General features: G+C 41.1%; 1 protein-coding gene across 1 annotated transcript in view; it reads right to left on the reverse strand.

Moving 5' to 3' along the window:
- Window positions 1-4,170: 4,170 nt before the first annotated feature.
- Window positions 4,171-14,249, reverse strand: part of COPA (coat protein complex I subunit alpha) — a 38,479-nt gene continuing 28,400 nt past the window's right edge. Inside the window, exons 21-33 of the mRNA XM_020979554.2 lie at window positions 14,075-14,170; window positions 13,257-13,345; window positions 12,964-13,087; window positions 12,091-12,180; window positions 11,787-11,896; window positions 11,362-11,439; window positions 7,880-7,948; window positions 7,401-7,537; window positions 6,948-7,134; window positions 6,754-6,864; window positions 6,176-6,337; window positions 5,091-5,285; window positions 4,171-4,852 (exon numbers count right to left, since the gene is read on the reverse strand). Coding sequence (XP_020835213.1) covers window positions 4,793-4,852; window positions 5,091-5,285; window positions 6,176-6,337; window positions 6,754-6,864; window positions 6,948-7,134; window positions 7,401-7,537; window positions 7,880-7,948; window positions 11,362-11,439; window positions 11,787-11,896; window positions 12,091-12,180; window positions 12,964-13,087; window positions 13,257-13,345; window positions 14,075-14,170 — 1,508 coding nt within the window. The 3' untranslated portion in view covers window positions 4,171-4,792. The remainder of the gene's footprint in view (window positions 4,853-5,090; window positions 5,286-6,175; window positions 6,338-6,753; window positions 6,865-6,947; window positions 7,135-7,400; window positions 7,538-7,879; window positions 7,949-11,361; window positions 11,440-11,786; window positions 11,897-12,090; window positions 12,181-12,963; window positions 13,088-13,256; window positions 13,346-14,074; window positions 14,171-14,249) is intronic.

The raw sequence follows: 14,249 nt of genomic DNA on the forward strand, positions 1-14,249 counted from the left end.
CAGCTAGGTGGCACAGTGGATACAGCACCAGCTCTGAAGTTAGGAGGACCTAAGTTCAAATCCAGCCTCAGACACATAATACTCACTAGCTGTGTGACCCTGGGCAAGTCACTTAACCCCATTGCCTAGTGAAAAAAAACCCAAAAAACATATTGTTGGATTCTAATTAATAATCCATTCTGCTAGACATTTCTATTTTTTGGATAAATTCTATTCACATTCAAAGTTATAATTACTAGTTGTGTATTTCCCTGTATCTTATTTTTCCTCACTATTTATCCTTTTACCTCTCCTCATTTGTCTATTTACTTCTATCCACTACCTTACCCTCCTATTCCTTAATCTACTCATTCCCTAAGAGTCCCTCCCTTATCCTCTCCCCACTTTCCTAATTTTTAATCTACTTACCCTTCTAAGAGTTCTTCACTTATCTTATCCCCTCACTCTTTTCTTTATAAATTTAGAAGACTTTTATACCCTTCTAGATGTATGTTTTCTCTTTAACCCAGTTCAAATGAAAGTAAGGTTCTAGCACTACCAGCCCTCTATCCCCACTTGCTTCTGTATCATTTCTTCCTTTCACACTGCATTTGTGTAATTGCTCCTTTTTGCCTCTCCCTACCCAGTTCTTTTTTTTAGAATCAGGCCATCATACTCAGCTCAGTCTAAGCCTTTCTTTCAGATTACCCAGGATATTATGACAGTGTTAAGAGTACTGATAATATTTTTATATATAAGTAAACAGTTTGACCTTACTGAATCTCTTATAATTGGTGTTTAAAATTTACCTTATGTTTCTCCTGAATCTTGTATGTCAAATTTTCCACTAAGTTCTGGTCTTTTTGTCTCATTTACTTGAAAGTCTTTCAGTTTACTGGATGTCTTTTTTTTTTTTAAGTTCAGGATTATACTCAACTTTGCTGGTTAAGTTATTTTTGGTTGCAACACCAGTTTTTTTTTCTTTTTGAAATACTATGTTCTAAGACCTGTTGTCTTTTCATGTGGAATTGCTAGGTGTTGTATGATCCCGATTGCAGCTCTGGTATTTAAACTGTTTTTTTTTTCCTTGCTGCTTGTAATATTTTCTCCTTAACCTGGAAGCTTTGAAACTTGGCTATGATACTCCTCTAAGTTTTCTTTCTGGGATCTCTTTCAGATGGTGGATTAGTGGATTTTTTCTATTTTTACCTTACCCTCTCATTCTAAAACTTCAGGGCAATTTTTTGTAATAATTTCTTGTAATATTATAGCAGGACTTTTTTTGGTCCTTTCAGGTAGTCCAACAATTCTTATGTTGTCTTATATCTGTTCTCCAGATCAGTTGTTTTTCTAAGATGTTTCACCTTCACTTCTATTTTTTGATCGTTATTATTTATTGTTTTGTTATTTCTTGGTGTCTTATAATGTCATTAGTTTCTCCTTGACCAATTCTAGTTTTCAAGGGGTTAGTTTCCTCCTTAAGTTTTTGAATCTCTTTCTCCAATTGGATGACTTTCTTTTCATAATTTTCTCAGATTGTGACTTTTTTTTCCCTGATTTTTCTTCAATCTCTCTTACTTGATTTTTGAAGTCCCTTTGAAGTTCTTCCAAGAACTCTTTTTGGGCTTGTAACCATTTGATGTTTCTCTTTGAGTTAGGAGTGGCTTTTTTTAAACTTCACTATCTTCCTCTGAATATGAACCCAGATTTTCTCTATCCCCATGGTAGCTGTCTATGGTTGGGTTCTTTCTCCTTTGCTTACTCATTTTAACTTAATTTTATTTTTAGTAGCTTATTATTGTAATTGGCTCTAGTCCAGGGATATGAGGAATGGTGCCTTCTTACTGTTATATTCTGAGCTCTGTTGGGAGCCCAAACTCAAGTATTCCTCTCCAACCCAAGCCATTGCTAGGCTTCCCCTTCCCTGTCACTCCCATGCAGTCTGAAAAATTCTCTAGCTCCCTGTGGTCCCTCCCTCAGGTGGCTGCAAACTTCAGCTCTCTCTTCTGCCCTGGAGCCAAAACCAAGGACTTGTAAGTGCCCACAGCCTGCAGGGTCACCACCCCTCTGCTACTCACAGCAATCCCAGAAACCAGTTTGGTCAACACAGCTGGGCCTGGGACAAGAATGGGTCCTTCAATCCTCTTTACTCAGCAGTCTGACCCCATCACTGTCCTGGTGAAAGTTTCTGAGGCCAAGGCTTTCTCCAGAACCAGCTACCCCCAGCATTGTTGTTTGTTCATTCAAGTGAGTCTACCTGGAGGTAGAGTCTGCCTGGAATTGTTTGCACTTCACTTGGGCAGAACCTCTGCCTCTGGAAGGGTAGAACCTCCAACCCTGGAAATAGGGTCTTTCTGAGGTCCACTCCAGCTGTTTTAGGACAACTGCTTTATCCTGACTTTTTGGAGGGCCTGGAATTTTCTGACCTACTCTACCATGTTCCTCAACATTCTGAGAAGGGGTCCATAAGCTTCTCTAGATGACCAAAAGGATCCATGACACACAAAAATAAAAGAACTTTTAATTTAAAGATTTAGTCCCACAGCAATCACCAAAGGGATACTTTATAGCGCTAGACTAGATAGCAAAATTCATTTGGAAAAACAAAATGTTCAGAATCTCTAAATAATGACAAAAGGTAGGAATTTAGGGAGAAAAGTACTTTGATATCTCAAATTATATACTACAAAACAATAATTATCATAACTTTTGTCCTGGTTAAAAAATGGAAATGTAGATCATTGGACCTGATTAGATAAAGAAGAATTGGAAACGAATTCAAACAAGCCAGTATTCAATACACCTTAGAACATAATTTACTTAGGAAATTATTACCTTTATTTGGTAAGAACTGCTAGGAAAACTGAAAAGCAATTTGGCAAAAATTAGGCTAGACAAGGGGTTCTTAACCTGAGGAAAGTGAATTTGGTTAAGTAATTTGATAATTACATTTCAATACATTTGGTTTCCTTTGCAATCCTACATTTTTTGTTTTACTTTTGCTAGGCAGTGGGGTTAAGTGACTTGCCCAGAGTCACACAGCTAGTAAGTATCAAGTGTCTGAGGCCAGATCTGAACTCAAGTCTTTCTGATTCCAGGGCCGGTGCTCTATCCACTGTGCCACCTAGCTGCCCCCAAAGTCATCATCTTTTTTTTTTTTTCAGTGAGGCAATTGGGGTTAAGTGATTTGCCCAGGGTCACACAGCTAGTAAGTGTCAAGTGTCTGAGGTCATATTTGAACTCAGGTCCTTCTGACTCCCAAGGCTAGTGCTCTATCCACTGTGCCACCTAGCTGCCCCCCTACATTTTTAAAAAATGAATTTAAAAACATTATTCTGAGGAGTCAATAGGCTTCACTAGACTGTTAAATGATGGCTGCAGGACATAAAAAAGGTTTAAGAACCTTAGACCAATATGGATGCAAAACCTATGAAAGGTCACACACACCATAAGAAAAGTTAGAAGAGAACCAAATCAATTACTTTTCACAGTAATGGCTAGAGGGTGAGTTCTTAACTAAATAAGAGACAGAGACAACAAAAAAGAAAATAGATGATCATGATTACATTAAACCAAAGTTTTTGTAGGTGCAAAATCAATGTAACTAAGATAAAGAAGGGAAGCTGTTGACTGTGAAACAGTATGGTATAATGGATAACGTGCTGGACTTGAAATCAAGAAAATGTAGGAAACAAAGCAGACACTTATCAATTGTGGAATGGCTAAAAACATTTTGGAACATGAATGGAATAGAATATTACTGAGCTGTTAAGGAACAATAAATAAGAATGATTTCAAAAAGCATGGGACAACTTATGTGGGACTCATTTGATATGTTGGTTAGTTTTACTTAACTGTTTTTTCTCCTTATTTATTCTCCCTATTTATAAGAGGCACAGCTCACTGGATATGGTCAGTTGAAGCTGCTTCAGGCGCAACTTTCTAAGACCACAAGTTGAAAAGAAATACTAATAAGCACTGAGAGAGAATTTCCTTACTGGGAGTTGTCTATAACAACAAAATCACAGGTCTAATCCCTAACCCTATTGCTCCCTCAGCATTACATGCAGTGCCCTTAACACAGTAGGGATGAACAAATATATGCTGAATGAATCCTTAACTTAATGGGACACGGAGTGAGAATTAAGGAACATAAGAATGGATTGAGAGAAACGTAATAAATCAAGCTACTCAATTAGTAAATCCAATTTATTAAATGTCAGAAACAAAACTCATGAACAGGAGCAGTGATAAAGGATAAATCAATATGAAAGTGTTTCTATTTTAGGAATCAGCTAGATCTCTTTCAGAACTGAACTCTGTCTACCGGGCAAAAAGAGGCCGCATGGTCCAAGTAAATCCAGTCAGTCCTATGTGGTGTTTGAGGGCCAAGCGAGGCTGAGAGGACTGACAGCACATTCTAGAATATTTTTCTTGTGGGGGAACAGGGAAGAGAGGATTAGCGGGATAAAGCTGTTGGGTGAATAGTTGGTTCTTTGCTCCATGGAATCTTCATTCTCTTCCTGACAGATCTTAGCTAAGGAGGGAGTGAGCAGGCTTTTACTTGGATAGACCAATTATGGCCCAAATTACAGTAACCATGGATTGCAAAAGAATAGGTATTAAGCCATAAACATCTCAACTGGCTACAGCAGGGGAGGAAAAAAAAACCAGGGAATGGGGGTAAGAAACTTAGGGTGGGGAAAATCAGAAATGAGGATACAAGCCAGATGATAACATGGAGGATTTTCTCTGGGAAGAACCACCAGTAGCAAAATGGTTCTATACCTAATCCATACCCCAGCACAGAGCCTCAGCGGAACTGCAGAGGACTGATTCTTAGACCAATCACATCTTTGCCAATTTCTGTCACCTATGGAAGAGAACAAAAGAAAAAAAAAGTGAGCCAGAGAGAAGTTGGAGCATCTAAGGATGAGAGTGCTTCAAGAGGATATTTATGTGGGGCTGAGAGGCCCAAGGACATATCTGCTCCATTCTACTCAGTAAGGGTGATGAACTCAGAACTTTTTTATTCATTGACATGGAGCAGTAAAGAAGGTGTATAAAAGAGAAATCTCTGTCCTTGAAGAGTCCCCTTGGACAGTACTTACTGTGGTGACACGGCAGATCTGGCCCTGAAACTCAGGACAGTAGCAAGCCCCACTGAGGGGACATTTCTCCACTGGCTTGCCACGGTAAATAGGTCGGTAGGATGCAGCACAGATGTCAAAAGGGTTGTGCATGTCATAATTGAGCTGGTAGGCATCTGTGGGGTTCTTCTCGCAGGCTGACAGGATCTTTCGAGTCTAAGGGGATATTAGAGAGAGGGAGGGTGATGGTTCACAGAAGATCTTTCCAGCACCCCCTAGCATGTTTTAGCAATTTTTTGCCCCCTTGTTGCAGTTGCTGTGAATAAAGCTCCCACCATTTAAGGCTTCCTTTTATAAATGGCCCAGAATTGTGACCAGTGTGGCAGACACTGAGAAGTTAGGTCACCTTCCCAGGGTCACACAGTCAGTGTGCATCAGAGGAGAGACCTGAACCCAGGTCATTCTGACTCTGAGGCTGGGTCTCTATGCACCATGTGATGCTGCCACTCTAAAGAATACACACACACACGCACACACACAGAGACATATATTCCCAAGTTATTCATTATTCAAGGGACACTGTTCCACGGATGAGGGGGAATACCCATTCTTCTGTTTTGTGTCTCACCCAAAAATTAGTACTTTTGATCCATAGTCCTTCACAAGTTTGGCATATTTCATCTCAGCCACAGAAAGCCACGACACTTCCAACTGATGGGAACATTGCTATTTTGGATGAGGGATAGAACACATATGTGTGCATGTACACACATATATATGGCTGTGGTATTTTCTCCTTCTTAATTTAGGAAGAATGGTTGTGAAATTCTGGAGATAAACAACTGAACTTCTCATTTCTGGGGGTACATAATCACCCTTCCTGTTGGCCCCATGTCCAGTTCTTTAACATCTATCTCTTTCCCACAACAGCTGGATTGAGTAAACTTACTCCTTCCTCAATCTCTAGAGGTAAAGAAGTACCCAGGGAAGACCCACCTGCCTCCATGGTACCTGTTGTGGGGGACAGAGATCCTAGAGTTTCTCCTTCTGAATATACTTGACTAACCCTGATTTCCCCCATAATTGCCTAAGAAAGTGCCGGCTACCTGCTGGGACACTTCAGGCTTGGGCCCCAGTTCTAATAGGCGCCGTGCAAAGGTAGCAGCAGTCTTGAAGTTCTTGAGTTTAAAGAAGAGATTAAGAGCCGTTCGAAGCACCAGGATCATATGCACAGGCTGCAGATTGGAGTGGGTGAAGTAAGCTGCCATCTGGTAGGGAGAAAAGAGAACACAATTAATGCTCAAGTTCTGGGGGCTTGACTGGCTATGTATTAGGCTGGTGCTGTAAAAATTAGTAGCTTAGTGTGAGACTGAGTCCATCAATAGAAGCAGGACTAAATAGAAAGTACTCTAGAAAGAGAGCTTGTGACTCGATTACAAAGCAGAAGGGCTTCCAGCTCCATGGTATGGGGGACTGGTAGCAATGGGAGACAATATTTAAAACAAAGACTGTGATATTCTTTTCTCTGCCTTAAGCTTAGACCAAACTGTCCCAGCTCAGCCAACCTCATTTCCTATTGACCCTGAATTAAAGACCATGTGAAGATGGAGCCCCATTTTCAAGCTATGGTGAGAGTAGATCACATAAAGATCCCAGGACTGGGGAAAGGGCCTACAGTTCTCACCTCACAGATGCGCTTCTGCTGTTCTAGGCTCTCCTTGGGCAACTTCTTCCTCTCAATCTCCATTGACAAACCCACAATGTACTCACGGCAGATGGCAATGAGCTGCTGGGCCTGAGAAAAGGGGCCAAAAATGGCAAAGTCAGGCCCAGCAGAGAAGGTGATGACGAGGGCCAAGAGATCACACAACTTCTTACCTCAGCAATTTCTTGCTTACTGTCCACTACAAGAAGTGGCACGCTAAGCAGGATAGAACGAAATTTCTCCACTGCCTCCTCAAACTTGCCCGCTGTAGTGAGCTGATAGCACAGCTGCAGTCGCTGGATCAGGTCATTAAGCTTCAGCCCCACAGCTGGCACACCATTCTTCAGCCCTGCATCTTTCCTGGAAAGATGAAGGTGAGGAAAGAAAGGAGATAGTAGGGGCTAGTTAAAGATCAACATCCACCTTGTAGGTAGCCTGGCAGCTGGGAAGAACAGTGTCAAGGAGAGTGAACATTCTAAATACCAGCCTTTTGCTCTCAAACACACTTGATGCAAGGACAAACCTGGCTTTGTCACTGGCCAACTTGTGGGCCTTGAAGCGGAAATCCTGTTATTTTAAACACTTACTCTACTGTTTTAGGAAGCAAGGAGAGAGTAGGCCCTTACCAATTGCGATTTGGGTAACCATACATGGTGGGTAGGCAGGGCAGAGCCTGGTATGTGGTCCTGCCTCGGGCATACGTCTGGAGAAATAACTGCTTATAGGGGCCAAACTGGGTTACTCCAACCTGGTCGTGAAGGAGCTGTAGGAAGAAGATAAAACATGTGAAAACCCTGTAAACTGGGCTGCTTCTACACAGAATTTACAGCATACAAATTGTCCTTGAAAGGGTACTTATTCCACTGATATGGACCTTGGAGGCAGCAAAAGGGTAGGAAGAAGGAAGGGGAACTAAGAGGAACTACTAACCAGTGGGTCAGCTGGAGAGATAATGGGAAGCAGAGGGAAGGGACTGGGATGGCCAGACAGAGGCATATGTACTTATGGGAAGAGAAAGCATCTTTTACAGGATTCAGATGGATGCCATGAGCTCCTTAGGGGATCCTGGATGAGATAAGCTGGAGGCTGCACCGAGAGGACTTACCCGCATGGCTGTCTCAAAGGAGCCTGCCAGGATGTGGTCAACTGGCAGCTGGGAATTATTGCACCAGATCTGATGGGGGAAACGAAATGTCTTAGCAACTAGATGGCACGGTGGGTAGAGTGCTGGACTTACAAGTCAGTAAGATCTGAATTCAAATCCTGCCACAGACACTGATGGTATAACCCTGAGCAAGTCATAACCTCTTTGTACTTTAGTTTCTTCATCTATAAAATGAGAGTGCTGGACTCAAAAGTTTCTAAGGTCCCTTAGAGCTCTAAATACAGATTCTATGATCCTATGAAGGTGAAAAACATACTTTTTTCTCCCATCTCCCATCTCTTCAAGTTTTACCAGACTTGTTTGTCACCAACTACACATTAGCTAGGTCAGGAAGAAGGCAGCACCCTAAGGATAAAATCAGAATTACAGATGTATAGAGATGGAAGGGACTTAAGTGACGTCTAATTTAATCCATACTTGGAAAAGAATACCCTTTACATTCCTCTACAAGTGGTTATCCAATCTTTATTTGAAAATCTCCAGTGAAGGGGCACCTACACTACTATCTAACAAAGCCTCTTTCATTTTTTTGATAATCCTGTAAAAATGTTTCATTACTATAAGCCTCAATTTCCTTCTTTGCAATTTCTTTTTTTAGATATAAATTTATTTATTTTCAGTTTTCAATATTCACTTCCACAAGATTTTGAGCTCCAAATTTTCATCCCATATCACCCCTCCCCCACCCCAAGATGGCATGCATTCTGAACATCCCCTCCCCCAGTTCGTCCTCTCCTCCATCTCTTCCCGATTCTTCTATCCCCCTCCCCCCCATTTTCCCATAGGCAGGACAGACCTCTGTACCCCATTTCCTGTATTTCCCATTTCCCAATAGCATCTGAAAACATTTTTTAAACATATGTTTTTAAAACTTTAGGTTTCAAATCCTCTCCCTCCCCCCCTCCCCACCCACCCACCTCCCCCCACCGAAAAGGCAAGCAACCCAATACACGTTACACGTGTGCAGTCATGCAAAACACCTCCACAGTAGACATGTTGTGAAAAACCAACTCTATTTCCCTTAATTCTACCTTCTTTGCAATTTCGATGCATTGTTCCTAATTCTGCTTTGTGAAGCCAAGTGGAAAAGGTCCAATTCCTCCTCCAAATGACAAAGCCCCAATTTGAATAATATTATTACCCCCCCCCAGAGCGTCTCTCCTCCAGACTAAACATCTCCAGGTTCCTTCAACTGATTTTCATGTGTTATTGCTTTCAAGGACCTTCAACTTTTTGACCTCTTATGGACACTATCCAGTTTTTCAATATCCATTTTAAAATGTAATGCCCATATAAAACTGCATATCCTTTGATCCAGCAATACCACCTCTAGGTCTGTATCCTAAAGAGATCATACAAATGGGAAAAAGACTCACATGTACAAAAATATTTATAGCAGCTCTTTTTGTGGTGGCAAAGAATTAGAAATTGAAGAAATGCCCATCAACTAGGGAATGGCTGAACAAGTTGTGCTGTATGAATGTAATGGAATACTACTGTGCTATAAGAAATGATGAGTAGGTGGATTTCAGAAAGACCTGGTAAAGCTTACATGAACTGATGCTGAGTGAAGTAAGCAGAATCAGGAGAACATCATACACAGTAACAGCAACACTGTGCAATGACCAACTGTGAGACATTTAGCTCTTCTCAGCAATACAATGATCCAAGACAATTCCAAAAGACTTGTGATGGAAAATGCTAACACATCCAGAAAAAGAACTATGGAGTCTGAACGCAGACTGAAGCATACTATTTTCACTTTTTTTTGTTTTTTCTTTCTCATGGTTTCACCTTTTGTTCTGATTCTTCTTTCACAACATGACTAATATGGAAATATTTAACATGATTGTACATGTATAACCTATATCCGATTGTTTGCTGTCTTGGGAGGGGGGAGAGAGAGAGAAAAATCTGGAATTCAAAATCTTATAAAGATGAATGCTGAAAACTATATTTATATGTAATTAAGAAAAAATACTATTAAATTTAAAAAATTGAAAAAAAAAGAAAAAAAGAAATCTTAGGGGAAAAAAAATGTGACACCTAAAACTAAAGACAATATTCTAATTGTGGCTTAATGAGGGACGAGTACAACTTGATTATCAACCACCTTATTCCTGGCTACTGTGTTTCACTGCAACCTAAGAATGTATTAGCGCTCCTGATAGACATATCCCACTGCTAACTCTTGTTAAGCCTCCGGTCCACTAAAACTCCTAAATCTTTCTTGAACCAACTACCTACTATCTTCTGAAAAGGATTTTTTGAAACTAAGTGTTAACCCTCTGAAATTTGGTTTAATTAGATCTAACCCAGTGTCCTACCTTGTTAAGATCTTTTAGAATTCCGTCATATTAACTAGCATGTTCCCTTCATCCAAATCAGTGGTAAAATATTAAATGCAATGAAAAAAGTATAGCACCCTGAGAATGTCCACAACAGAATTTGAGTCCAGCCATTCAACTACTTCCAAAGCCACTTAATTTTACTACTGCTTAAGCCACATTTCTCTAAGTATTTCACAAGAACAGCAAGGATTATTTTATCAAACATTTTTGCTAAGTTCTAGGTAATTTGTTGCTACAGTAACAACTGGCCAGTTTAGTAACTTTTTAAAGAAAGGAAATAAACTTACTCTGGTATGACACATTTCTGGTTAAGTTACATTGGTTTTTTGCAACCACTCTTCCTTTTGTAAACATTTGTTAACTATCCTCCTATCTTAGAGTAAAAGTGAAGCATTATTTTCTTTTTTGAAAACTGGTACATTCTCCTATTCCTATCCTTACAGCACCTCTCCAGTTGACACCCTTTCAAACAGCACTGACAATGACTCACCAATCACATCTGCCAGTTCTCTGAGGTCCTGAGGGTATAGTTTATCTGGGCTGGGTGACTTGAACCCACCAAAAATAGCTAGGTATTCTATTACTGTCTCCTTTTTTATCTTGGGTATTAACACCCTATTAGCTATATAATCAATTCAACTCTACAATTTTTTTACTGAATAAATTTTTATTAAGTGCCTATTATGTGCCAGGCATTATGAAGGCTACATCTCCCTATAGCAACTAGGTGATGCATTAAGTACAGCACTGGGCCCAGAGTCAGAAAGAACTGAGTTCAAATCTTAAGCAAGTCTCTTAACTTCTGTATCCATTTCTTTTTTTTCTTTTGGATAGACAATGGGGTTAAGTGACTTGCCCAGGGTCACACAGCTAGTGTTATGTGTCTGAGGCTGGATTTGAACTCAGGTCCTCCTGAATCCAAGGCCAGTGCTCTATCCACTGTGCCACCTAGCTGCCCCTGTATTCACCATTTCTTCAATTGTAAAATGGGGACAATAATAGCACCTCCCTTTTAGCACAGTGCCTGGCACATGCCAGGTGCTTAATAAATGTTTGTTCCCGTCTACTTACCTGAGTAGGACTCGTTCCCTTGGTGGGGGGCACAAAGAATCCATCTTCAGTGCCTCCAGCTGCCCCAGGGGAAACATCCTGGAGAGGAAGAGAAATTCACTCTCTTGGCTTCCTTACCCTTTTGCTCTGAGGAATTCAAAGCATAGAAACTATTGCCTCAAGCCTCCACACCCAGTAAAATGAATAATAGATTTGTCTATATTCACAGAACCAGGAGAATCACAGGAAAAAAAAATCATATAGCATTTTCTTAATGTGGGTCCTTTCCCATACCACCTTTTCCTTCCAAAGGAAAAGAAGCAGCAGACTGAATAGAAGTTATCAAGGGAGATAGAAAGCCTAGATCTCCATCCTTTGGGAGACTCAGTCTTATGTCACAACCCCTACTGAGCAATGCACAAAAACAGGAAAGGAACTCTCCATACTAGCTCAGGTGGAAGTTCCAGGTCTTCTTCTACGTCCCAGCCACCTCCTTCTTCCTGCCCTTTAGCAAGAGCTTCATCGCCAAAACCCTCTGCAGCTTCCACGAAGCCATCTGTAAGGAAAATCCAAATTTTTGTCGGCTTTGGATAGATGCATGGCCACAGTCTCAGTGAAGCTGAACTCTACAGGCCTAGTTGGCCCCCATTAATTTGGAAACCTTCAGATTGCCCCTGTAGGTTTCCATCCAATGGCCCACTCAAATCTCTGAATCCATTTCACTGGCTTTTCCTCGTGCAAATCTCTCACCTTCATCCAGCTGCAGCTCTGCATCCTCTCCCCAGCCTTCAGTGCCAACAGTGTCAATGTCAATGTCAGCAGCCAGTGCACCTCCTTTCCCTGTAAGGATGGGGAAGAAAGAGGTCACAGAGCTGAGGCAACCAAAAGATCTTGACCCCCCAACAGATGTTTCTTAATCCTGTTTATTCTTTTTCATCCAAGGCCTAACTTAAACAGATGGGGTTAGCAACTCTTTAGAAGGGACACACAGGGTTCTTTTTCTCTTTTGGTATTTGGGGAGGAAAGAGATAATATGTTAACTCTTGAAAGTTGGGAACTATTACTGTGCTGAATATTGCAATAAGGGCCAACTTTCATAATAAATAAGGACTGGAGCTTCGAAAGAACTGACCTATAAGCTCCTGAAAATTGGCCTTTGTGCCAGATAAACTCTAGGATGATAACCCCTTTCTTATAGTCTCATTTCTCTCTAAAATCTGGCCTAAATCTGTCTTACTACAATTCAGATTCATTAGAGAACTTAGCTACTCTTCACAAACATATCTTTATTCATTTTTCCTTGCAAGTAATTCAATCTTAATTTTCCCCTCTACACCTGTTTGAAAGATCCATAAGACAGAGTATGACGCAGATGAAGCTGCATTTTAAGGCAGTGTCATGGTACAGGCAGCTTCACATTTCCAGAGGCTTGTGTCCCATAAGGGACACCCAGAAAAAAAGGCAGATGGAGCCAAAGTAAAGCATAGATTGCTGACAATATCCACTGAGTTATACCAATTAATCAATCAGTAAACATTTATTAAGCACCTATGTACCAGTCACTTCAATAAACAAAAAGTGGTACTAGATAGTTGACAGCTAGTGGATGTGGTGTATACTTACCCTTGCTGGCAATAGAACCCTCAAAGAAGCCTTTGGAAACAGTTAGCAGGGGCCAGTTGGTGTCCAATGGCATGATGGGTGCAGGTGGCTGAAGCAGCCTGGCATTAGGGTCAATGTCTGGAATCTGAAGGGTGATCAAGAATAGCAACAAGGTTATAAAAAACAAAGGGAAAATGGCTGGGGTCCACTCTGGTCATTGATGTCAACCTTCAAAATTTTATACACCAAAGTCCCTTCTAGGAGCTCAGACTTTTCCCCTGATCCAGATCAAAAGAGCCTAATCTGGGACTTACTGTCTCCTTCTCTGGGTCAAATGTCTCCTTGAGGCTCTCTGCTTCCTCATCCAGACCATGAGTGGCAGCTGTAAGGTAGGCCAGGGATTCTGTGGAGGAAACGGACCTCAATTCTAGACATCTACTTTCTCTATCCCTTAACCTGGACATTAATGTTCTATCTGGTGAGAATCTTTTCTTTTTCTGGTTTCTTGAGAAGTGAGAGCTCCTTTTGGAGCAATGAAAAGGTGTGTAGGTTTTGAGGGGAAAAGCAGAATCATTACCTTCTCTACCAGTTGATTCCTAAATTGCCATTTTAAGCTGTGGCTGTTCTAGTACACCAACCTCATCCCTTTCCTCTGACTTGCCAGGACACCACAATCCAACAGACCTACAAACATGAATGGCATCCTCCTTGGGATGTCAGGTGGTCAGATTATTATGGTATGCATAAAGTATAGATCATTCTTGACCTGGGAGATCTGCAGGAAGGTGGTTCTAGAACTGAGCCAGTCTGTGTTTTAAGAGAAGGATTTTACCCATCTAGTTTTTGGGAATTCTGATTCTAAGCCTCTCAAACTCCTGTATTACACTAACACCCATACTTTTGCTCTTCCTGTAGAAGCATTCCTGGTCTTAAAGTCATGGGCAGCACCTTCTTTTTTGTGTGAATATGTGTCGTTCCCCTCTCCCCTCCCCACCCCATGACGGCAGGCTTCCTGGGAAATACAAAAGGAAGCATACAAACCCAGATCCCTGACCCTAACAGGTATGTATTATGGAATGGAAAGCAGTGGCTATTTAAGAGTTAAAGGACCTGATATGTATTTTAAACTCACTCTGCCCACAATTCTTCAGGATGCGCACACGTTCTGAAACATCACCCAGGTACAGGGCATTTTGATAATGGCCACTCATGTCTTTTCGGATCTCAGCTGCACAAGATAAGAAGAAACATCAGGTCATGTCCTCTTCTCTTTTTCTTCCCTCCTCCACAGACCCTCTTTTTCTAAC

Source organism: Phascolarctos cinereus, unplaced genomic scaffold (assembly GCF_003287225.1).
Source record: "Phascolarctos cinereus isolate Bilbo 61053 unplaced genomic scaffold, phaCin_HiC Scaffold_5;HRSCAF=322, whole genome shotgun sequence".
Classification (NCBI taxonomy): domain Eukaryota; kingdom Metazoa; phylum Chordata; class Mammalia; order Diprotodontia; family Phascolarctidae; genus Phascolarctos; species Phascolarctos cinereus.